General features: G+C 37.5%; 1 protein-coding gene across 1 annotated transcript in view; it reads right to left on the reverse strand.

Annotated features, from left to right (window-relative positions):
• The window catches only part of doc2b (double C2-like domains, beta), a 146,033-nt gene that overhangs the window by 5,769 nt on the left and 116,236 nt on the right, over nucleotides 1–24,028 (reverse strand). Inside the window, exons 4-7 of the mRNA XM_072374901.1 lie at nucleotides 23,153–23,262; nucleotides 19,035–19,161; nucleotides 5,209–5,366; nucleotides 1,451–1,532 (exon numbers count right to left, since the gene is read on the reverse strand). Coding sequence (XP_072231002.1) covers nucleotides 1,451–1,532; nucleotides 5,209–5,366; nucleotides 19,035–19,161; nucleotides 23,153–23,262 — 477 coding nt within the window. The remainder of the gene's footprint in view (nucleotides 1–1,450; nucleotides 1,533–5,208; nucleotides 5,367–19,034; nucleotides 19,162–23,152; nucleotides 23,263–24,028) is intronic.

Raw genomic sequence — 24,028 nt, forward strand, 5'->3', positions numbered from 1 at the left:
AAGTGTTTGGGAGAGAGACTGAGCTGCTCTGGCTCAGTGTGGATGAAAAAAATAAAACCCTGATTACAATGTATGTTTCTTTGATATTGAATTCAGCAAAGCAATTCTTCAACATATTCCAGCTCTGCAGGCTCTAACATAACACTCCTCAACATCTTTATAAGCATCTATTAATCATAATTGGACTTTTTTGACCAGCTGGGCCAAAACTGGGTTGAAAAAGAGCTGCCCATTTATACATCCAGCACATGAGGTGTGATGCATGCAATGGGAGTCTCATTTCTTCCCACTAAGGCTTCAAAGTCACAAATTCTGTTTTTGCTCTGATTTTACCCTGAAAGTTCTGACGGTGGTTTGTGTAACTTAGACTCTTCTTTCATGGTGCTGGTCCACTCTGCATCTTTTTTATTTTTTATTTTAAAAGATTGGATAGAACATTGATCTATTTACTTTTAAGACACAGTTCCACTGTAAATTATGTCACTCAAAAGATACAATCATCAGATCGCTGACCTTTTTTCTTTCACATACCTTAAACCTCCATTTTGGTCTCCACCAACCCCAGAGGGTAATCTCGTAATGGTTTTGGGAAAACCTTTTTTGAGTCCCCATTTTGCGGTTTTGTGGTTTTCAAAGGCAGAAGTAATGTAGACAGTAAAATCTACGTTGTGTACATTTGCCGTGATTGGTATAACTAGCTATAGAGAACAAAATATGTATAAATATCGTTAGCTTGTTTTGTTTTTGTCTCTTGCATTTTGTCTCTATTTTCAGCCTCAATGTTGGCCAATTGCTTTAAAAAAAAAAGAAAGAAAGCAAATATCTTATCTTGAGAAAGGGAAGCTTTATTTGTAGCGATAACCGATTGCAACTTTGATTTGTGCCCAAATCATATTCTTACAATTTAAGAATATATATTCCTGACTTAAAACAACCACTTTATTTAGCTTTGAAACAAAAAACTTTCCGCAGGCAGGCAGATTCTCACTTTGTCTGTCTATTTAATGGCATATATTATAAATAACCTTACGTTTTAACCAAGAACAAATCATAAACATAACAGGTAGAAAAAGTTCTTTGTGAAGACCCAGAAGTAGTTGGCTACAATTCTTTATCTCAGCTTCAATCGTGCAGTTGGATACATTAAACAAAGATTTCGTGTAAATAAGAGGATAATCTGAGGTCCAGCTCGGGCCACACCTAAGCAACTGTCTGTCTTCAGTAACATTTGGTTGAGCAGTACTTCAAGAACATATCCTTCCTACATTCAGAGACAGCTTTGTAGTAAATAAAGAAAAATGTGCTTGTTTTCGACCTGACAGCTGTACCCTCTCTGTAGGTCCTGAGGTTAGGCAGGTTGCTAAGCACATAAGACTACCAGATAAACATTTAACTCAGGTAAAATGAAATTGGAGCAGCATTGTTTTATAGCAAAGGCTGTGGTTTATACCTCATTGAACTCAGGATTGAGTGTCTTCTTTTTCACAGCAGTCTTGTGCTTTGACTTTTTGTTCTCATCAGGCTTCAGGTACCTGCAGGAGAGAGCCGAAACAAAGGGGGGGAAACAGGGGAGAGACATTTCATGCAAGACATAATAAAACAGTAAAAAATAAAATGAAATACAGCATCAGCAGTATGGGGCTTCACAATATAAAGGCATCACACTGTACGCTTGAAAGCTATTGTATTGTTCTGTCCTCTAGAGGGTGCTGTGATACTGCCCTGTGTTTCACCACTCGGCCACGTTACAGTACATGATAAATGACTAAATGACAATATATTCTGACTTAAACAGACTCCATCTTATGTTACATAGATGCTGGAGTGTCATCTCCTCTCATGGAAGTCTTTCTTAATCAAAATAAGTCTCCTTCAAGTGGCTGTTTCAACATCTAAATTGAATTTGGTGTCTTTCTATTGAGATCACAGAACAGAGGACACCTTACCTCATAACATTAACCCATGTCCAAAGTCACTCAGTGAAAGTGAATGTGACATTATTCCATGACAAGCCTCCAGTATATAATTCGGCTGTCTGTGTGAGGTTTTATAAGGTTTTATTTGTTATGGAACTTTTAAGATGTTAAAGACCATTTAGCCACACTTTGGATGTTTCCCCTTTGTTCCTGTTCTTGGGTTTATTTTTTAGATATACTTGTGGAGCTGTTTCGGTCACACTACATTATATTTCTCCAACAAATCCTTCTTTCAAGAAAGTTTTGTCCAACTTTTAAATGAACTGTTTTGGACATGTTTTAATTTCCTATAGGCCTTTAGTGATTGTGGGGGCTGCACATGCATGTGAAATACCTCTTAATAAAATGCAGCATAACTGCAACTAGACAATATCAGCTGTTTAAAACAGTTTTAACAAACAATAAACTTTTATAATTGTGTTGTTGGTTGTGCTGTTGCACTGTATTGCAACTACTTTAGGTGTACCCAACAAGCAGGAGACTGAATGTGAGCTATGAAACATTCAAAATGACTAAAAGCTGAGTGTGTATAAATCTAAATTCACTGAGGTGTTGCTGGTGTTCTCAAAACATGCTGCACTGTGGTACTTATCATCATCCGTTTGCATCAACTGCAGTCAGTGAGTCAGGGGTGAAAACAGAATGTTGGTGTCACTGTTGACCATGGGTGCAGGGATTTGTGCTTATGAATGTACATCCAGCCTGCGCGTCTGTGTGGAGGTTAGACCTTTACTTCTGTTCTGCCTCCATAAATTATGCAACAGCCAAGTTGAACTTATATCAAACCATGCACAGAGGTAGTCCACTTGGAACAGAACAGTTTGTAGCAATATTGTTCATTTTGATGTGGTGTATTTCTTTGTAGTTACTTTCCTGTGCTCATCAGATCCACACAGGCTGACATTTCCTAAGATAATGAAGAGACTTAAAGGGAGACTAAGTGGGTTATTGAACACCAACGTTGCCCAGAGGGAGTGGGAGCTGAAATGGTGGTTCATGAGAATTTTTGCACTGAACCTAATTGTTGTCATGTAATGGGACCACCGACCCCCCTAAGGCAAAGCCATCAAAGGGTGTAAATTAGCATGCAAATAATGCTATTGCGCAATAAGGGGGTTTTTAACTGTAATTTCATTGTGTACTTTTTTGCAATTTTGCTGCTATTTTTTGCTTTTGTACAGCAGCTTATAATTAAAACATATGCAATCTTAAAATATGCAACTCTTTACTTCTAACCTTGATGAAATGCATTTGTCATTGATCAAAAAGCCATTAAGAAGGGCATTTACTAATTTCTCATGACCACCTCATCGGCTAATGCATGTCTTGAGACGCCACATGCATTTTAAGAACATGCTCACCATTAAGAGCACAATATATCAACCATGAACTGTTGGCGTGACAGCAGTGAGTTGATGCTGGAGATACTCTTTATAGAGATCATGCACCCCTGTTTATCTGACAGTGGCTACTGTTCCTGTGTTCCGCACATGCTAGTCAGTAACTCAATCTATTATAATTTGTACTGTGTCCTTCAAGCTTTGCTGAGATTTTCCCAACCTCAGTCTGGTGGAAAATTGTTCCAAGTCCCTCTCTTCTGAAACACTTTTGTTCTCAAGGTGTGCACAGCAGAGTTGGAAATTAATTGCGCTTTCATTGCTCAGCCAGATGAAAGACTTGGGAAATGTTCAGGAGTGATAAGTAGGACTCTCCTTCAAATTACAGCCCGACGGATGGCCTCTTGCGCTGTCTTTCATGCCGCTGATAATCACAGATAGTCTTCTTCTTGTCTGCTACAACATCAGCCTGATGCTTCCTCCAAACGCTTTATATTATCTTGTACAAGCGCCAGAAATAGTACTAGGAAAGCATCCGCTATCTGGAGGGGAAATAAAGTCCAACTATGTTTAGATATCAAATATGTCTTTATTTTCAATCCTTGTGTGTATAATGTACAGTTTTGGAAGGCTTTTACGAATAGTACTTTGTTTAAAGATGGTTTGTGGACAAACACAAATCACCACAGCTAAAGGCCAGTTTGTCTAGTACTGCAAAGTTATAACTACAAATTTGATTTTATTCTTCTTTTTTAAAATAAAGATCAGTTCAGTTCAATTTAAATGGTAAATGTTGAGATTGTAAGAGGATATATATATCATGAAATTTAAATTGTTCTTCTTTTTCTTTTTTCCCCCCACCTCTTCACATGGAAACACACTACTAAAAGTGAATTAATTGCATGATGAATTATGAAATCAGTTATTGTATGTGTAATCACAGACAAAATACTGTATATGTAATTGTAACATTATGAAGTAAGTCAAGAAATGTGGTAAAACAATGTCATAGTTTAGGTCATCTTTTAGTTTTATTCTGCCTCTTTTTTAACAACTGACATTTCTTTTTTATTTATTTAATCAAAATTTCTTGTGAAAAGTTTCTTCTATTTGATAAAGTCTCCTCTCTTGTTACTTAAAAAAATTCTCTTTCATAACAAAGCCTTGTTATAATTACCTGTTGCTTTGGTCTAAACCTGTAGAACAGAAATGAGTTGCTCCCCTCCTGAGACTTTGTTACGAGAGTGTCATTATAAAAAGAGGGATTAATCTTTAGTTTAAAGGTCCAGTGTGTGGGATGTAAAGACATTTAGTGGAATAAATTGCAGATTCAATCAAATATATGCCTCCACTTCAGGAAAAGCTGAAAAAAACCCATTAAAAGCTGCTCTCCATCCGATGGGCAGTTGGATCTATAGTGATTCTGAGCCATTGTAGATTTATGGCGATGCAACATGACAGGGGGGTGAGGAGGGCAAAACATAGTATGTTTGTGTTCAAATCCAAAGGTATAGAAGATAGATACCTACCTGCAGCTCCACTTTAAGATGCATGTACATGTACTGAGTAAAAAAGCAGTCAATTGTATCAAAACTAACTGCAGAAAAAAACTTGTGTTCACACACTATGACAGTGAGCACAGTAAGTCCTATTGCTGGATATTTACAACAGACAGTGTGTGGGATAAATCTACATCTTACCTTGGTGTCCTTTTCAAAATAAGTTTGGCAAACTTGACTAACATGTTCAGATCTCAGGGATTAACTTGGTGAGTAGAGTTTTAATCGTGCTTTTAATTAGATCTGCAACTATCTGCAGCTAACTAAGCTGTAAAAAGCCCTCATCATTGTGGAATTCACCTAACAGCCCTGATGTCTGTTTTAGTGCATACTTACGTTTTGACATAGGGGTCAGAGAAGCCGTTGGCATCCATGGCGGCAAGGTGAGCACAGCGTATGATGCCTACTACCAGGCAAGACTTTTGAGTATTGTATTTGAGAGAAATCATGATGCGGCCACGTTCCTCCAGACTCTTGTCTTCTGTTTTGTTGACCTGAGGGGAGAAAAGACCAGAGTTTGTTATAATAATTAGAATCCCGAACAAAGAATATAAAATCAAGGTATTTATTGGATTGCAGCTGTGACATATTATGCTTTTTGGAATTGGTTCCCTTTTCTCTCTTGTGCTTTATGTTGTTTTAGTGCATGTAAATAGTCCACAAAGTTTTAATGTTCACAAGGAGTTATTTTTCCTGACTGTAAACACTGCTTTAACTCACAGGCTTTTTTATTTGCTTTGATGACATCACCTTGAAACTGATTTGCATAATGACTCTCTAGAGGTGAGTTTAAAATAAAAATCAGTTGACCAATCACAGCAGTTTCAGGGGGAGGGCCTTGAAGATGCAGGAGCTTAAACTGAGAACCTGTACACATCACCACGGGTATTATGATAACCGCAGATTTTTTTAAGTCTTAGAGTCTATGTAAATTAAGTTTTTGCTCTGAAGCCAAACTTTTAAAAACACTGTCCGGGGTGAAGAGTTTGACTCACTCCAACTGTTATGTAACATGCATGGCATGGAAAACCAGGGTTCTTGGTTTCTAACAAAAATATTGTATTTTGTAGTTTAATATCAGACTATGTGCTAATGTCCTTTAGCATTAGGAGACCTAGCAAAGATAGCACTAGTGCTAGTCTTACTAAAATGACTTTTTACATGTTTGCACATAAATGCACAGTTAGTCATTGACTACATTGTGGAATTAAGCTGTAAGGTACAGTGGCATATATAACAAAACTCTGATGTTACAGAATCTGACTCTAATGTTAACTATTCTGGACCAGAATCAGTGGGCCAACTTTGAGAGTGAGGTCATTTTTATGGCAGAATAGTGAGGTCATTTTTGTATATCCAGGGCATTGCTATTGCATTTGGCTGAGCTGATTTGCCTATAGTTTGATGGGCAAGAAATTGTCATTGTTTACTATCAATTTAGTCTTAAATTAGGTTGAATGAAAAGTTTTTAGAATTGCCTATGTTTGCATGCACTTGTTTTGAGGGCTTCAGACAGACACAATGTGAAATAAATTTGCTGTAGTAAATATTTTTTGTAAATATTTAGTGTAGGAACAGCATTTAAGTTTCCTTCATTTATTTAAGTCCGTGGAAGAATGTTTTGATCATGAATAACCTGTGTGTGCTCCTCCCTTCTCAGGTGGTGAGGGCAGGATCGAACAAGGTTTTAAATTGGATGGGGGATGGCAGAAACAATGGCAAAAACTGTCCTTGACCGCAGCCAGGTGCAGCACAGCTTTATACGCTTTATTATTTAGCCTAATCGTTTAATTAATTTTTTTGCAATAAACACAGTCGTTGTCATTGTCGTTACAATGAGATTTATTTTTTTTTTTTTAAGTCAAAGCATTTTAACCTATTTAAGTTGACCCTGTGACTACATTTGTGAAGTTGTAAATTAGCAAAGGATTGGCTCTTCAAGCACTCTGTGACAGAAGGTTAGTGTGGTAATTGTAATCTTGATAGTTGATAGTTATCATCTATCATCCAGTCACTGATTGGCTGATTGATGCCATTTCCTATGTAGGTGATGAGGTAATGGCCTCATTAAATTCAATTTGTTATGTTCTTAGAGACAAGAAAAACATCTAAACTGACATGATCGGTGTAATGCCAGCACACCTGTTTGAATTGAAATGTTTTTGCACTGCTTTATTTTAACAGAAACAGAATGTTTGATTTGTGAATCTGAATTTGTCAGAATATTTAAGTGGCCTAGGATCAATTTAAGCCCATAAGGGGATTACCATATAAAACTACGATCTTAATGCCACAATTCAGCTGATAATGTTGACGTTTACCTCAGTCTGCAGATACAACTTGAAAAGTGTTCATAAGAAAATGTGATAAGATGCTAAAAAAAGTTGCACAGTTGAACTTTTTCTTTCCTGCAGTAATATAAAAAGATAACCCTAAATAGCATAATGGCCACAGCCTGGCCAGTGAAACGGGTCCACAGGAAACCAGGCTTTCAGGAGAAGACAGAATGCTTTCAAAGTGTTCATGGAAACTGCTGACACAAAATACTGAATGTAGTAGATGTTGGAATAGTGAGAAGAAAAATAGCTTCACAAAGCTTCTGTGGCATTACACTGTATGCCCAAAAATTCCCAAACACACAAATTCAGGGTGAAATTACGTATATTTTGGAAGAAAACAGTAAAATGTGCTTACCACAGTCAAAAAGAAGAAATACCTCTTTTGTTCTGTTTTTCTGTTTACTTTGCAACAACATTTTGCACAAAACTCATATCACTAACAAGTCCTCCAAATGAAATAGTCCACACCACTCATACTGGCGTCCTGTAAGGCACTGACCCTACAAGCAGCAGAAGGGAAATATAACTCATATGAGTGTTTCCAAATAAGTGGTGGCGGTTATAGTGATGGGGGAGAGGGAGAGACTGACACACCTTCTATTAATTCATACATCTACATTTTACATCTTTAGGATTTGTCATTCTAAAATGTATTCTAAAAACCAATTATACTTGGATGGCATTTAATGATATTTTGAAGTATTCAAACTTGGAGATTAATCACATATGGAGTTAAAACAGAATATATGATGGCTGCTTTCTTATGCTCTTATTTTCCTATAGACCCTTGCGTGTGCTTGACATTCATCAACGTAATTCTGTCTTCACATTGTTTTGATCCTCCCTTGAGGACTTCAAACTCTCTGGGGAGAAAAGTACATACTTCAGAATATGAAAACTACAAACATGCAGCCCCTAAAGAGTTGTCATAGCTTTGTCGTCCCCCACACACACTTCTTTAACCAGTGACTTAGAAATGTAATTTACCAGCAACACTAACACTGTTGCTGATTGTGAGAAAATGCTCTGGGCTTTCCTATGCCTCAGCACTTATTTTTAACCACAAATTGTAAGGGATAAGGCAGTTCATATCAGCTGAGGAAATGTACAGCGGCTTAACAACTTCAAGCTTATCAAGAGCTACTTCAAAATGAAAGGGCTATTGGAAAGTGGAGATTTAGGTTGGAGCTTACTACAGTGTGTTTTTTTTACCATTTCACACTGATATTCATTAGGATCCTTGTGCCTCATTCTGCCACCCTTATTTGTAAAAGACTACCAATTATTATCACATTTGGAAGGAAGCTATAGACTTAACTTGTTGAACAACTAATGTTGTTATAGGTGGTGTTTAAGCAAATGCAATATTACAAAACATGATTTCTGAAATCTCTTTGAAAAAACCCTCTCAGGTAAGAACTTCTTATATGAGTTTAGTACCACCAGTGAAAGGACTCGAACCCTCTACTATTGTGCCACCCCCTGAATTCTTGACTAGTTAAGCATGACAGTAACGAAAAGTATATCAAGTACTGTACTGGACATTTATTGAACATAGGAGGTTCATTTAAAATAACTGATCAAAACTGACCCGTTAAATTGGTAAAGTTATCAGATGTTGTAAAGCACCCTTTTGAATTATATGGCCTCTCTAAAGTGCAATTTACTTTACAGATATAGAAGTACACCCTAAGAACCATTAAAGAAAGCAGAGGATTGTATTAAGTGTAATGTATTCCTGTATTACAACTACTTGGTACGGGACAGCAATATTGAACCTGTTTCTTCAAATGATAACTTGTTTTCTGTTCTCCTGGGGTAATACAGTGTTGCACACCTACACCAGTGTTTCTAACTGACCCTGCTTGCTTGGTCTTTAATGGCACATAGATAGCAAACAATAGCTTAGTTATGGAAAAAAGGTTAGACTGTGTACAATTCACCTCAAAAGTTGGTATACTTTTTAAAAAGTTTTTAGACCTGAAATGGAAACCGTTAGCATTTTGATTAATTAATTAACATCAGTCACAGATACTCCTTGCTAACCACACAAGCTAGTTACCGTTAGTGTTATCTTATGACTTTGTGTGCTTCCCTCTCATTCATGCATGGTCACTACTGCCCCCTCATGAAAACAATATAGTGAGAACCAAATGCCAAACTTGAGGCTTCAGAACAGTGGAAAACATACCAATGGGTCTTTTCAAGTCAACCCAATTTTTTTTTCTCAAATTTTTATTTTCATAATTTGTTAAATGTATTTATTCATTCGCCTTCAAACATGTTTTGGGGTCATGTTTGGTTTATAACAGTAACAGTTCAGTTTTTCAATCTGGGAATAGTTAATGAACATAGTGGCATATTTAACAGATCTGAGACCAGATATGAAAACAAACAAACAATCAAATAAATAAATAACAAAAACATGAAATAACAAAATTTCTTATCAAGTAAAATAGGCTTGAGGAAAATCCATGCGTGCAACAATGTTTGCTGTTGTGTTCACAGCAGGATACTAATCAGATATCTCCAGGGAACTGACTCCACACTGAGTCCACATGAATCACAGATGACTTTTACAAGACGTCTCCCTAGACTTGTGGACTCAGGATCCATTTTTTCTGCTATGCCAATGTGGTCACAACAGTTTACTCCCAAATAAATTTTGCCTCTCTTCCATGTTCAGGATGTCCCACTGTGGCCTCCATGTCTGTCTCAATGTCTTGTTCAGTAGAACACAGTCTGGGATAGAGAGTCTGTGGCTACTATGATGGAATTAAATGAGTAAACTAGCTGAGTTCCTGTTCAAAGTAGAATTTTTAGCAGAAAAAAAAATGGTTTAGGATGTCCAGACATGAAGATTTTGTTTCCTCCCATTAACACAACAGTTACACTTTCACAAATCCTTCATTAATAGGTCAAACATGTTACCCTACAAACCCTACAGTTGCATTTTTGCAACAATTGCTGCACTCTGCACTTACAACAACTGCTTAAACTGCTACCATGATTCTCAAACATGAGTTAGCACATCCACTCACTTATTTTTGCACCACTTTCCTCTGTGAAATACAGTTCTTTGTGAGTCAGACAGAAACTGATCAAAGACCAAAGACTCTTGTTTGGATGTCTGTCACATTGACATAGTGGTTTAATAGAGATACTGGGAGCTGCTGTATGTGGCCACTGCGCTTGAAACTGAATTACTGAAGACTGAAATACTTTATTTAATGAATTATTAATCATAAATAAAGTTTTATGAACAGTATCTCTGGAATTATTTGCATAACAGCAAATGTCTCATAACAGCTGAAACTATATATAATTCACTTCATGTTGAATTTTCATAAATCAGAGCCTGCATTTGAGGATGATATTGTGGCTTCTCAGAAGGTTGATGATTTGATGAAGAGCTGATAACGTAAGTTATTCCAGCATTATCATTGAAGTTAGCTCTTTCTTATATCTTTCTGATAAGGCAATATCAGGTTGGCAAGAGCCAGCCATGCTGATACAAGTTGATACTCAATACTCAGGCCTGTGTGTCAGTATTGATTTGATTGTTGATATTACAGTTATCTCCAAATACATGTGATATGGATATCAATAAAGACATAGCCATTATTGTGAATATGTAGGAAGCCTCATTCTCAAATGATTGTAAACAAAAGTGATTTCCGCAGCATCATTTTTGCATGATGCTCTGTCTACCCTGTGCTCTGCTCAGCTCCAGAGTATTTCCACATGGGAGAAAGTATTTCATTCAGAGGATTTCCAGCTATGTAGTGCATGTGTGAATGGGAGGCTGTGTTGAAGGTCTGAACCTAATTCTCGCTACATTCTCCAGTGTTCATGTGTGGAAAAAGCTCCTTCAACTGTTTAGACACGATCACCAGAGACTTTCAGGGGAATGTGCCGAACACATTGACCCATATTTCTTCCTTAGTTGCTGTTCTCATGTGTTTCTCATGTTGATGTGGTCTTTCTGTTGGATATGTGCTCTCATTGCTTGAAATGTAAGGAAGATTGAAAGAGCAACTCATATCAGCACGCACACATGCGATAAATGCTCTAGGATATTTGCTGCTAAATTTGCATGTTGCCTCACCCTCTGATGTTCTGGAGATTTTACTTACTGTGGTGGAAAATCTCTGCAAGAAGTCCGGAGCGACTTACTTGGAAAAATGTACTCACACATGCCACCACTCCAGAACATGTAATTTAAAGACTTAAGTGCATGTGTAAAAATGACTTTTGATTGGCCTAAAAGCCTCTGATGTCTAATCAGTGTTGGCCCTGGGCTGTACAGAATGACAAATCATTGTTATTCCACATTTCATTTGCCACTTGTGGCTGAGAAAGCAGCATTTGAGAATTTTTGCGGCCGATTCAAGCATTTATAGTTAGTTAAATGTTGTTGTTCTGAATATCCCCAAAACCCCCACCCAAAAAAATGCATTTGTGAGAAAATATCCTCCCACAGCATGAAATGTCATACTGATTTGTAGATGTACAAGTATTATCCCTAACTCCGAATTTAGTTATTAGAGGAATGTGAATTTGTTCTCTCACCTCATATCTCCAGTAGTAAAAATATTAGTGCATGAATTCATTAAGGTGGGATTTTCAGAATAGGATTTTGCACACTGCAATGAAAAATCTGAAAGGATGTGTAAGCACTTTGAAAAGGCAGAGCCTTAAATTGCCTCTAAAAGCATTTTTCTCTTTGACTTCAAATGTACTGATGCACATGCGTGACTATTCCACTATCACATCACCTGTGCTTCGCTGCGCAATGTGAGGGGCAGAAAACGAGGGAGGAAGTACAAACCTCAGGCTGTCTCAATGATAATGAGATCTGTGTACCCTAGAAGTAATGACATATTTAACAAACTCATTGCCTTCTTTTCCATTACACACTTACAGATCTGACAAGCACATTTTCACCAAAAATGTATGTTTTATTGTATGTTTGAAAAACATATACCAAAAAATACAAAACCTCACCAAATCAACTTCTGATTACCATTTATCATCATTAATCTGTCAATTGTCAGCAACTAAATGGCCTCTCCTCTTCATAGACAAAGGTCTGTGCTCTCTTCCATCTCTTTTAATGAGTCCTCTCTTCCACTTTCCATTCATCTATTCAAACATAAAAGCACTTAACATAAACAAACTCTCGGCAGTGTGGTACTGTTTGCTTAACATTTTCCTGTGACTTGTAATGTGGCCTGGAGGAATACTCAGTTATGATCTGTTAGAGGATGTCCATTAATTGAATTTAATGCAAAACATAACAGGACACCTCCGATGGGACTATTTCAACATCATTCTGAATGAAAGTTGCTGCAGTGCTAAATAATACAATGAAAATGTTCTTCCCTCTGTGATGGCCTCAGTTTTTTCTGAACTCCACAGACCTGCAACAAAGCAGCAAATATGCAGCAAACCAACACAATAATATTCCAAGTTTATTGACGTGTTTCCAGCTACAACACGGTCCCTCAGGGGTTACCAGGGAAACAGAGGTATAACTAAGAAAGGGGTCTGGTAATATCCCACATAGAGGGGAGTATTTTTGTGACTGACTCATTTTTATTGTAATGTTACATAAAAAGGAAAAAAACAACAACTCTGAGACCAGATCTTTTTCAGTTCTACCTGTCATGGCTGTGTCTCTATAAAACAATGCGTTTGTTGTTCGAGGTATGGGTGCAACAGGAAGCTGGGCCAGAATACATCTCCTGTCAATGTCCAAGTAGGATACCTTGGATCAACACCACTCAGAGAGCAGCGGGTTGTTGTCTATTGTGCTGATGCCAGTGAAGAGGCTGAGGCATTCAGGGCATTGGCATTCACTCACATATTTCAAACAGAGAGGATAGAAAAAGCTCTGCTGTTAACAGAAGGGGTAGAATCAGGTAAAAGAACCTGAGGCTCAGAGGCTTGGCCGGAATGTGTTAGACCTATAGGATGCCACAATGTTTATTAAAGCAATCATTACTTACAGAATGCGTGCCACTAGATAATGAAGGGGGAGGGGGGGGGCACAGAAAAGACTACAAGCTAAAATAAAAAATGTAGCTTAGAAAAACGGACATGGTTAGACATTACACATTTTACTATTTATGGGTTGATGTTCCCAACATGTCACACGTACTACTCTAAAAGGCATGCTAGGGATACATTATCATTGATAGAGGATTGTGATGCATACATTTTGGAGAGATGGAAATCTCTCCAAATCTATTGATTCATGTCCACAGAAAAGTATTTTTGTGCCACTGAATACGAAAATAACTTCATTGAGTAACACAATATCACAGCATTTTGTGAAATAGTCTTATATAAACTGTTGAATCACTTTTTCAAGAGGTGAAAAAATACAGATTAGAAGATTGAAGGGGATGGACAATGGTGGGAGAGTCAAGGTCGCTTCCGTCCTGTCAAATGGTTAAGATCAGAGTTATTTGTCATGCATACACACAAAATTTGTCCTCTGCTTTTAACCACATGGTCACACACTCATAGAGACAGATGCCATACACTGGAGTAGTGGGCAGTCATTCACAATGTCCGGTGCCTTGCTCAAGGGCAACTCAGCTGTGACAAGGAGGTGAACTGCCACCCCTCCAGCAGTCAGTTCACCAGAGAGTGGGGATTGAACCACCAACCTTCAGGTCATTGGACAACCCACTCTCTCCTCTGAGCCATGGCTGCCTCTGTATCTTAACTTTGAAATGTCTTGGATTCAGTCATGTTTCCTTATGCTTTCACTCTGTTTTGTTCAACATTACAAACTACTTTGTTAAGATTAGATATTAAAAATAGGATGATTAAGGATGGATGGTAATGATTCCATAGATATGGTTACTGTAGGTATTAAAAACAAAGTGAAAATTGACCCTTTAATAACATATCATATAAAATATCCTTTTTCTGGATTACTGACTTGTGAGTCCTACAACCTCAACAAAACACACAAAATGTGTAGGACATTAACCAAATGTACTTAATATACAATGATATACATTACTTTGAGGTAATTCTTGATGGTATAAAATAAAATACAGATCTTTCTTGCCACAAATGCATAGTTTTCTGACACAGTACATGACTATTTCATGTTTTTCTGTGAGACTGGGCCTGCTATTCATCCCAGAAGTAATGTTATAGGTGGTCTTGAGCTTCAAAGGCAGACAAAAGCTTTTAAAGAGATGGGTAATTAGACAAATTTCCACCAAAAACAGCACTTAAACCTGTCATTTTTTAAAATGCCAACAGCATTAGACACAAATATGGGGCTGTCTCGGTTAAACATTTCATTGTTCATTTTTGTTCTGCACAAAAACGTTGATACAATATTTATTGGCCGATTTGGATGCTGGACTGGTTTGTGTGGGTTAGGAAGCAGATCCAAAGACAAGGCTGGCAGACTCATCTATTTGAATGAAATGGGTAATTAGTCACAATGCTAACAAGTACACAGGAGTCCAGATACACACTGATTTGATCAAACCAGACAATACTAAAACATTGAAGGCTTTTGTGTAGAGGTCTGACAGTGCCATGATCAAAAATAAGTACAAAAATACTTAAACGGCTCATTAAATTTTGATAATATTTGATTTTCAACTGTATCCGTTGAACTTGGTGTTATTACTCCTTATTTACCGTATTTTCCGCACTATAAGGCTCACCTGATTACAAAGCGCACCCTCAATTATGGGGTCCATTTCTGTACTTAACCCATACATAAGGTGTACCTGATTATAAGGTGTACTATTACCTAATGTTCTCTGATTGGTTTATTGCTGCCAGCACACGTAGTGTATGTATTATGTCCCTGTGTCAGCGGGAAATAGTCCGACGGTAAAGGACAACATCGTCGGTAGTTTTTACACTTATAAACTTATAAATTGCATGTCGGTCTGCATCACCCATCTCAGACTGAAGAACAGGCACTCACTGGGACATGGGCAAAAGCATTAATGATGACACGATTCAATCGCTAAGTCGGAGCTCGATACAATCTTCGCCCCATTCAGAGTGAATGGCTGGGATCCGCCTGACCCTGGATTCCCATCGAACAAAGCGAGCGACGGAAGTGGCCAGTTGCCATTCATTTCCAATGTACCAGAGCGAAGAGGCGCTGCAAAAATGAACGGGGCGAAGGGAGAGCAGTGAGTGATGCGGAGGGGGCTTAATGCCCCAATGAATGCTCGGCACTCCCCGCAGTAAATTCAAAATGGCGGTATCCGTGACAGATTTTGGAATTATATGGCGCACAGCCTTATGGTGCGGAAAATACGGTACTTTAAAGTTTAATTGGTTAGTTTTTGTATTTCATAAAACTGAAAATCAAACTAAATTAGTTCTCTGTTTTTATGTATCAGTTTCCTTTTACATTTTCTCTCTCTATTTACTCAAAATGATTTATTTTTATAATTTGATCCTAGGATAGATTTTTACATTTTGTTTTTGTTGCTCATAGATGTGTATGAGAGTTTATACATTCCTGTTTGCATTTCTCTTTCATCATGCAGATAAGACAGGGCTGTCAGTCAGAGTGTGTCTTGGGCTCAGCTCTCACCTATTGTTTTTATAATCAGGCTGCAGAGATCGTTATTCACAAAAAGGTGCTGAAAACAGTTCTTCATGTCAATCAGCTAAAATACAGACAATATCTTAATCCAACTGACAGTCAGTGGGGTTACATGAGTGCCATCGGATCGGATTAATGGCTAAATTACAATAAGACTGAGTTATTAAATTCAAGTAGACACCTTAATCTGACAAAAAATTGGATCGGGTTACTCGTGATCGAATTAAGACCCTGAGATAACTCGATCCAAACGTATGCTAAACGTGCATGTAGACGGCAAACAAACAACGCGATGGAGAATGCGTGTATTGGCATATTTATTAAGCCATTTGCTGTATTTATGGTTGTATTTATTTCCCTAATATTAATGTCAGCACGTGTTTTGATTGCATTCTTATGGTGGTGACTCATTTATCACAACTACAGTACTGCCGTGACAGCTTTTTTCAATGCATTTTTATATCCACCCTTTAAATTCATGGGTTCACGGAGAGGTCTAACGCTTATATGTTCCAGTGGTAACAAAGATTTGATGATGAAATGATAAATCAATGAAAATTAGTAATTTTGGTAGACAACCTGTCATGGGTGTACCTTGCCTCTCCCCCAATGACCTTGACCTTGAGTTGGATTAAGTGGGTATAGAAAATGGATGGATGAGTGGATTTTGGTGGAAATGTTTATCCAGTGACTTTTTGGTCACATCTGAACATTCTGCATTTCTCTCTAAAACAGGTCCATTCTACATTTCACACACTGACTTGTTTATGAGCTACACAAGCCAGTCAAAATGTTCCACTGCCAGCCAAAACCATCAATAAGACAGACACTGCAGGCTTCTGGATGAGATGATTAAATGGTTGGTGCTCAATTCACCCCAGCATACTAAATAACATCCTGTGCTCAGACAGAACACCTTATCCAAGTGCAAGCAGAGCACAGTTACCTGCCTTGAGCTCTTCCTCTCTCTGTAACCTGCTTTACTTTGCCTTTAAGCATTTCTGCAGGAAAATGGCCTCATTGTGTCTCTTAATAGGGTTGACATGGAGGTCCAACATAGCAAAACAGTTAATTTCAAACAGAAATGACAGAAAAAAGGACAAAAAGTGTAATGTACTGTAAACAATAGACATCAACACTAAAGCTACAATCTGCAGTCTCACACTTACAGGTGGAAGAAAGATTTACTTTCTAGCAATAATGATTTTAATCCACAACGTGTCTTTAGTTTCTGTGCTCGCTGTTACTCAGATCACCAGAGAAATGATAAGCACCATAGAAATGGGATTTTTGGAGGTGATACACATTTTACTTTCATTTTGAAAGTTATTGCCTCTTTTGAAAACCACCGACAGTGAACACAGGTCAGCGCTGTTTAATCTTTTTCAATGATTTATGATTTACAGAACTAGATGACAATTTTGATGCTGTTTTTAAAAAAAAAATAAAAAATATTACAGATTAAAAAAAGTTTTGTCTTCACATTTTTTAATTGAGTTGATTTATTTCCTACATTCTCTCTGCTGTGTTTTACTCTAGAGTAGTATTTGTCAATTTACAAAACATCAACATTGTGCTATACTACATTACAGTAGATAGTTTACAAGGAAAAACCTTGTGTTGGCATATTATCATTAAATCTTAATTCTCATGTGACCCTTTACATCTGAGGGTTGGTGTTACAAATACTTAACAAATGACAAGAATTCAAAGCTTGTGACTAAGCCTTGTAACTCTAGAGTTATACTTCAGAGTTAAACTCCACCTGAAATGAGATGTTGTACATAGCAGAGTTGAAGGGAAATGGGGACAATGCTGTTTGACTTCAGATGTAAAAATGCACAGAAGTTCCAAACTCTTTGAAACACTGTGGTTAAATAATTCAACAATTTATGAAAAATGTTTTTCGAGATAAAGTTAAAAGAATTTGGGGATTTTAACATCTACTGTCAATTAAATCACTGAAATATGAAGACAGTCCAATCAGCCAACAGCTTGTCCTTTTCAAGATGTTTAACATAACATGTTTTTTTTTTCAACTTTAGATGAAATATTATTGAATTTAATTAAATTGAATTGTTCTTTATTGCTCTTGAATGTTCATTAGGCATCTAACCATATGCTCTAGTGAGGTAATAACAATCTAAATTATACCATACTCTAATCCACCAACAAGTAAACTAGTATACCAGCAGCTCCTCAGTTTAAAGACATCCAAATAAAAACTGTGAAAATGGCCCAGAAAATTAGTAGAGGAATAAGAAAAGCAATTATGTGAGCATGTGGGTGGTGTGGAATTTTAATAAAGATCTCATCTGAGATGTAAAGTTTCATGTGGTTCAAAAATTACCTATGGGATCACAAATTAGATGACAGGATTTTTTTTTCTCTTCACTTAAATACACATAACAGCAACTGGTGGGCAACAAGGTTCTGGCAATTCTGTGTGTCTCAGCAGTGAGCAATGACAACATGTGACTGCCAGTAGATTGAAATATCCAATAATATCTTACATGCCAATGAGTCATTTTCCACCTTTTTGTTAAATAACAATGAACAGATAATAGTTACTGTTATTTCAGTTCAGTATCCTTCAATCACATCAATTTGCTTCAGCAACACAGAACATAAATCCTAAGTGAGTAACATTATACTTACTGAGTTATTTTATAGCAAATACATGCAGGAACACCTGGGATATTTCTGCTCTTCCTCCTTTTTTTTTGTTGCATTTAGTACTTTTCCAGTAGAGCAAAATGTTTTTAAGAACTAACTAATAAATTCAGTAAATCTAAATACAGATAACATTTGGTGCAATATTGCTATACTTTCCTCAAGGATCCAATTTAAAGTACATGGCAGATTAGAGCATTGGGTTTTGAGCCCATAAGTGAGGAGTGGGAGTGGATTATGTGTTATGAGAGCATGGGAGAGGAGTGGAGTGGAGAGTCATTGAACTGCAAATGAATATCCTTTTGAAATTGCCAACGCAGTTTATCGTTTAAGGAATCTGATGCAGTGTTATTCCGGATCATTCATATTTGGAGTATAGACCACTGTTATGCGATTGGAAAGACATGTTCCTGTCGCTTTTTTTGGATGTTTTCTTTTTTTTTTTTTGTCTAGATGAGTGTGTGTCATAAAATCCAAAAATCCAAATATGCTTGTAGAAAACAACATTAAAACCAACAGAGTGTGTTGAATGTTGGACTTACAGGTAACTGTTTCTCTAGGCAGTTGTTGAAGTTTTTGATTTGGTTGGGCTTCAGCTTCTTAAGGGGAATTCGGGTCTCCCCGATGAACTCATTGTGGCGGAATTTGTCCTCATCACACACTGAAATCCTGAGAGGAAAACGACAGAGAAGGCGGAGGAGAACATGAATAGAGTGAGGCTCAAGCAAAGGTTTTGTGTTGACATGAGGCTTAAGAACCATAAAAGCAATCATTTTCCGCCTGGATACCATCATCCTCCATCACAAGGATTCGGTTCTCACCAACAGCTTCACTTTACAGCTAGTTCCACTGACTCTCTGGGGTCTCACAGCAATAACGTTAAAACATAGCTGTTCTGGAGAGAAGAAGATCATAAGATCCTAGTCAGACACAATCAATAGGACAGCAAGTGATGGGATAATTATGTATTAGGAGGCATTCGGTCATGGAAGGTTCACTGATGCTAAAATAAGAGGAGAAGCTTCTGATGAGAAAATAGAGACATCTCAGCAGACTGAAAGCTGACATTATGTTCCTGATCATGATCACATATTCATACTGCACATTTACTCATTAGTGTTGCTTGAATTGAATTGTGTTGTGGGTCATTCAACCTGTTAAGTGAACTGTATTATTTTCATTTGTTTCATTTTCATTATCTTTGATTTTTTTTTTATGCAAGAAAACATCATTCAGGAAAACTATTTGGTATCATAGAGCTGCTCAAGTCATTACATTCAAGGAACTAAGATTCAGGCTTCACATTCCAGACTAGAGATCTATATTCCTCTCCATCATTTCATTACGGACTTTCAGCATGTCTTCAATAAATACAGAGAGCATTCCCTGTGTAAGCACTCTCTGCTCTGACATGACATGATTCACATTCAGGCTGTTGTAGAGGAATGTTTGTTTCAAGTGCTTTTCTCTGTATAATCAGCTACCATATGGAGGAAAACAGGCGCCCTTATGCACCCCATAGAGTGATGTAATAGCACTCTAGATTGAACAGGATGTGATGTAATCAGACCTATAACAAAAATAACAATGATAGCAGTAATAACTTATTTCCTTACAAATAGGGACAGGTGTTGAAATCATGTTTCAATTTACAAAAATAGATGAGTTGTGTAGTCTGAGGGCCTTTCTTGGAGCATGCTTTTTTTTAAAAGGTTGATAAAAATATTTTCCATCAGATCTCGTGCTGCTTGCTGATGCTCCCATTGGCATTATGCAGCAATGATACATATCTGCTCTCTGCAGCACAAAATAATTGGTGAAATACACTAATGTACTTACAGCGTGTTCCTAAGGCTGATAAGGTTCATAGTTTTAATAAATAGTAGTGAAATTTTGGCGATGGTCAGGAAATGGTGCTTTCCATCCGACGTTAAAACACCTGAGGGGGAATACATTTTGGAATGAATGGTGCTGCATACATTTGGTTGAGTCTAGGACTTGTAGAATTATTGCTCAAGTGTACTGAAGCTCTTCCAGCAGCATGTGGCAATTTACCAAGACTCTACATCGTTTATTTTTTCCTCAGTTTTGATCCCCATCTGCATCCCTTTTTTGTGCTTTTAAACAAAGAGTAATGTGCAATTTCTGGTTTAAAAATCACATAAATTTGAATTAGACATAAATTAGAATGTATCCTGTCTGGCAAGAAGGGACCCAGGACAAGGTTTAACCATGTCAGCCTATCGCCACCAGTTTTGCCAGTGTCATTGGCATTCATTTTCTATACTCGTTTTATCCAGTTCAGGGTTTAAGTGGGGCTGGAACCTATCATAGCTGCTATATGGTGAGAGGCAGGGTACACCATCGACAGGTTGTCCATCTCCATTATCAAATGATAAGAAATGAAAAATGTTGTAGGCCAACGTGTCAACTGCTCTTATTGTGACGGCTGACTGTATTGTAGGCTTTGTTAAGGCTTCTTTGAAAAACAGTCATTACTCTTAATCTATAAATAATTTAACAGGTTTCTGGTCATAATTAATGTATTTCAAGGTCTGCTTTCCTAAACAAAACATGACGGCTCCTGTCTCTATCTAATATCAGTTACATAATAACAATCTCACAACGGCTAACTTGTCACAGGTGCTTGGCTTGTGTGTGCGCATGAAGATTGCCCTAAATATTTTCAGAATTCGTATTAAAAGACTATCTGGACCAAATTTAAAACCAAATAATGGTTAAAAAGTAGTAAGAAAGAGTCCAGAATTTCCAGTTGCTGATGTGATGTTACATTTGCCAAATATCAGACAGAACTGTCAGCTTATTACACTCTGATTTCAGATCCATATTCCAGGGTCTAGACAAGTGCTGGTCTTTCCTTTATGTGACATAGATGATGGACTCGGGGGTCATCTTCTTGGGGTGCCAACTTAGCGAGTCAAGATTACCTTGGCTTGTATTAATGCATAATTCAACCTCTTGAGTAACTTTATTGGTATCAAAATGAAAGGTAAACGTCATTAAGTGTCTAATATGTATAAAGACCAAGAGGAGTAAAAGAAGTAAATTCAGACAGAATTACTCATTTCTTCTATTGTATTGTATTTTTCATCCCTATTTATCATGCTGGCCTTATTAATGGAAGAACCTGATTCCTGAATCTGAAGTTATTGAAGCTACTAAAGCTACTAAAGCTTCCTCAACTAATTACTGGTTGCATCAGATCATAAGTAGTAACCCGAGTTCACCAAAGGAACAGACTGTCCCTCAGTGCAGGAACTTACATCACGTCAAATTATCTAAAAGTGGCCACTACAGCAACTTGTTATTTGATCATGACCCCTGTTTCACTTGACAAACCTATAGTTAGAGTTTCAAATAATGTAATGAGCCCTCTGGCACCTTGGTGGAAGTGGAATGACTGTAAGAATGAAAGTAGCATTTACACACACAGATATACATATGAAGTAGTGACTGGAATGCTTGGGTTAAATCAGAAGACGAATGGAAACTACTAAAATCCTCCTCTGCACACAGTCCACCTGACACATAATGCTTGTGTATATGATTGCATTACGTACCTCCACCACTTGATTGCACACTGTTAACACTTTGGTAAAAATAAAGAAGAAAAGAATGGTGCAGAAGCACTTGCGTTGCGTAAGAGTGCTGTGGTTTTCACAGTTTTGGCCCTGGGTTTTAGACTATTCAGAGGTGTCAGTAACAAATACACAACAAAAAGGAAGTCTGCTCTATCAAACATGAATGCCATTTGCAGGGAACAAAACTGATTTCCCAACTGTGACTCTGATTAGGGGTTATCACATATTCAGTGATCAGATATTTGTGGATAAAATATGGTTATTGTTGTATAGAGACTGTCATTTGGTAATTTATCTCAGGAGTTCGGAAGAAGAAAAACTATCAAACGTCACTGCTTCCTGGAAATAAGTTTTCTAAACCATTCTTAGACTAATTCACAGCAGCAAAAAAAAGCATTTCTTCTTTGCCTTCCCTTACTTTGTTTCCCTCGATTTGTTCTTTTCACTTCTCCCGCTTTCCTTCCTTTTCCAGTTGATCCTTTCATTTGTCCTTTATTTTTTCATTACTGACCCTCTCATGTTCCTATTTTCCTAAGTTCCTATTATAAATTCCACCACTTTCCTGTTTACCTCCCCATCTTTCCATTTCTATGGCTTTCATTTAATTTCCTTCCTTTCGTTCTCTTTTGTTCATCATATTTTCTCCCTTCCCGGCCTTTATTTTCATTCCCATTATAATCTAATTTGCTCCCTTCCCATGATTTGCTCTAATTTTCTTTCCCATCATCTCCTCAAATGTCTCTCCTTTAATTGTCTTGATTTCATGTTCTTCCCCGTTTCTCAGTTTTCTTCTCCTTTCCTCTTCCATTCCTTTTACAATTCTCTTTGTTCGCTCATTTTCAGATGATTTTACTCTAGTTTCCTTAATCTCACGCACCTTTTTTAGTTACCACTTATTATTTACAACGTTGCATCCTAATATTTTCCAGCTTTCATCTCTATATTCCTCCCCGTCTTCATTCCTTTAGATTTCCTCCTTTCCCTTCCTCCTCCCTTTCTTCTTTTCCTTAACTTCATACTTCATTCTGAGAACACATTGATCTTATCTTTGACAGTACCTGAGTGTTTTGCGAACCATATCCTCATCCGTGATGCCATAGTAGGTTAGGGTCTCACTCCAGACTGGGTTGAGTGTGTTGTGTAGGGTCTTGGTTCTAAGTTTATTGGCCTGAAAGACAAACAAAGACATCGGCTATTTAACGCAACTGAACGTCATTCATAACCGAATACCTTCTGGCTCCTCCTCTAGCTGCAGAGAGCTCATCCCTCAGGTGTCAATTTCATGAACTGATGCCGGAATTCTCCAAACATCCACAAAAATGTGCAAAGCCTCTCTTCCTTGGTGAGAGTATGTCAGGTTGTATCCATGTCTGATGGTATGTATGCAAAAACAAGCTTACTGCGGCATACTGAATACTGGCAGGAATGAAACACAGACAGCAGACTGTATTAGCATGAAATAATCAAAGCATTGCACATCGATTCCATCATTTATATGGCTCCAAATCATAACATTAGTCATTTCAGGCTATCTTAAGATTGATACTGTTATGATTGTGTGTGGAATTGGCATTGTTAGTAAGTTTAGCATGAATACCGTGGTGGAAATAACACATTTAAAGGTGAGATTTACAGTTTAACCATCCACCCTCTTGCTTCGATATGTTGTGGGTGTCGTTAGCATACCATGGCAGCTCGTTTCTTAAAAATGCGTGAAAGGAGCACAAATTCTTAACAGCACTTTACAAGATGTAGGCCCATACTGTGTTTAAATGTATGTAGATTAATTTACGTGTGTGCTGGTACAGTAGAAAGGGCTCATTACATGTATGCTGCAGGGTGTCCAATCCCAGGCAACAGCAGCACCAGAAAATGTGAAAGAGGAACATTTGTGTACTGCAATACAGTTCAGTTGACTTTTCCATTCCTGTTGC

Source organism: Leuresthes tenuis, unplaced genomic scaffold (genome assembly GCF_036924035.1).
Source record: "Leuresthes tenuis unplaced genomic scaffold, fLeuTen1.0.hap1 SCAF_21, whole genome shotgun sequence".
Classification (NCBI taxonomy): Eukaryota; Metazoa; Chordata; class Actinopteri; order Atheriniformes; family Atherinopsidae; genus Leuresthes; species Leuresthes tenuis.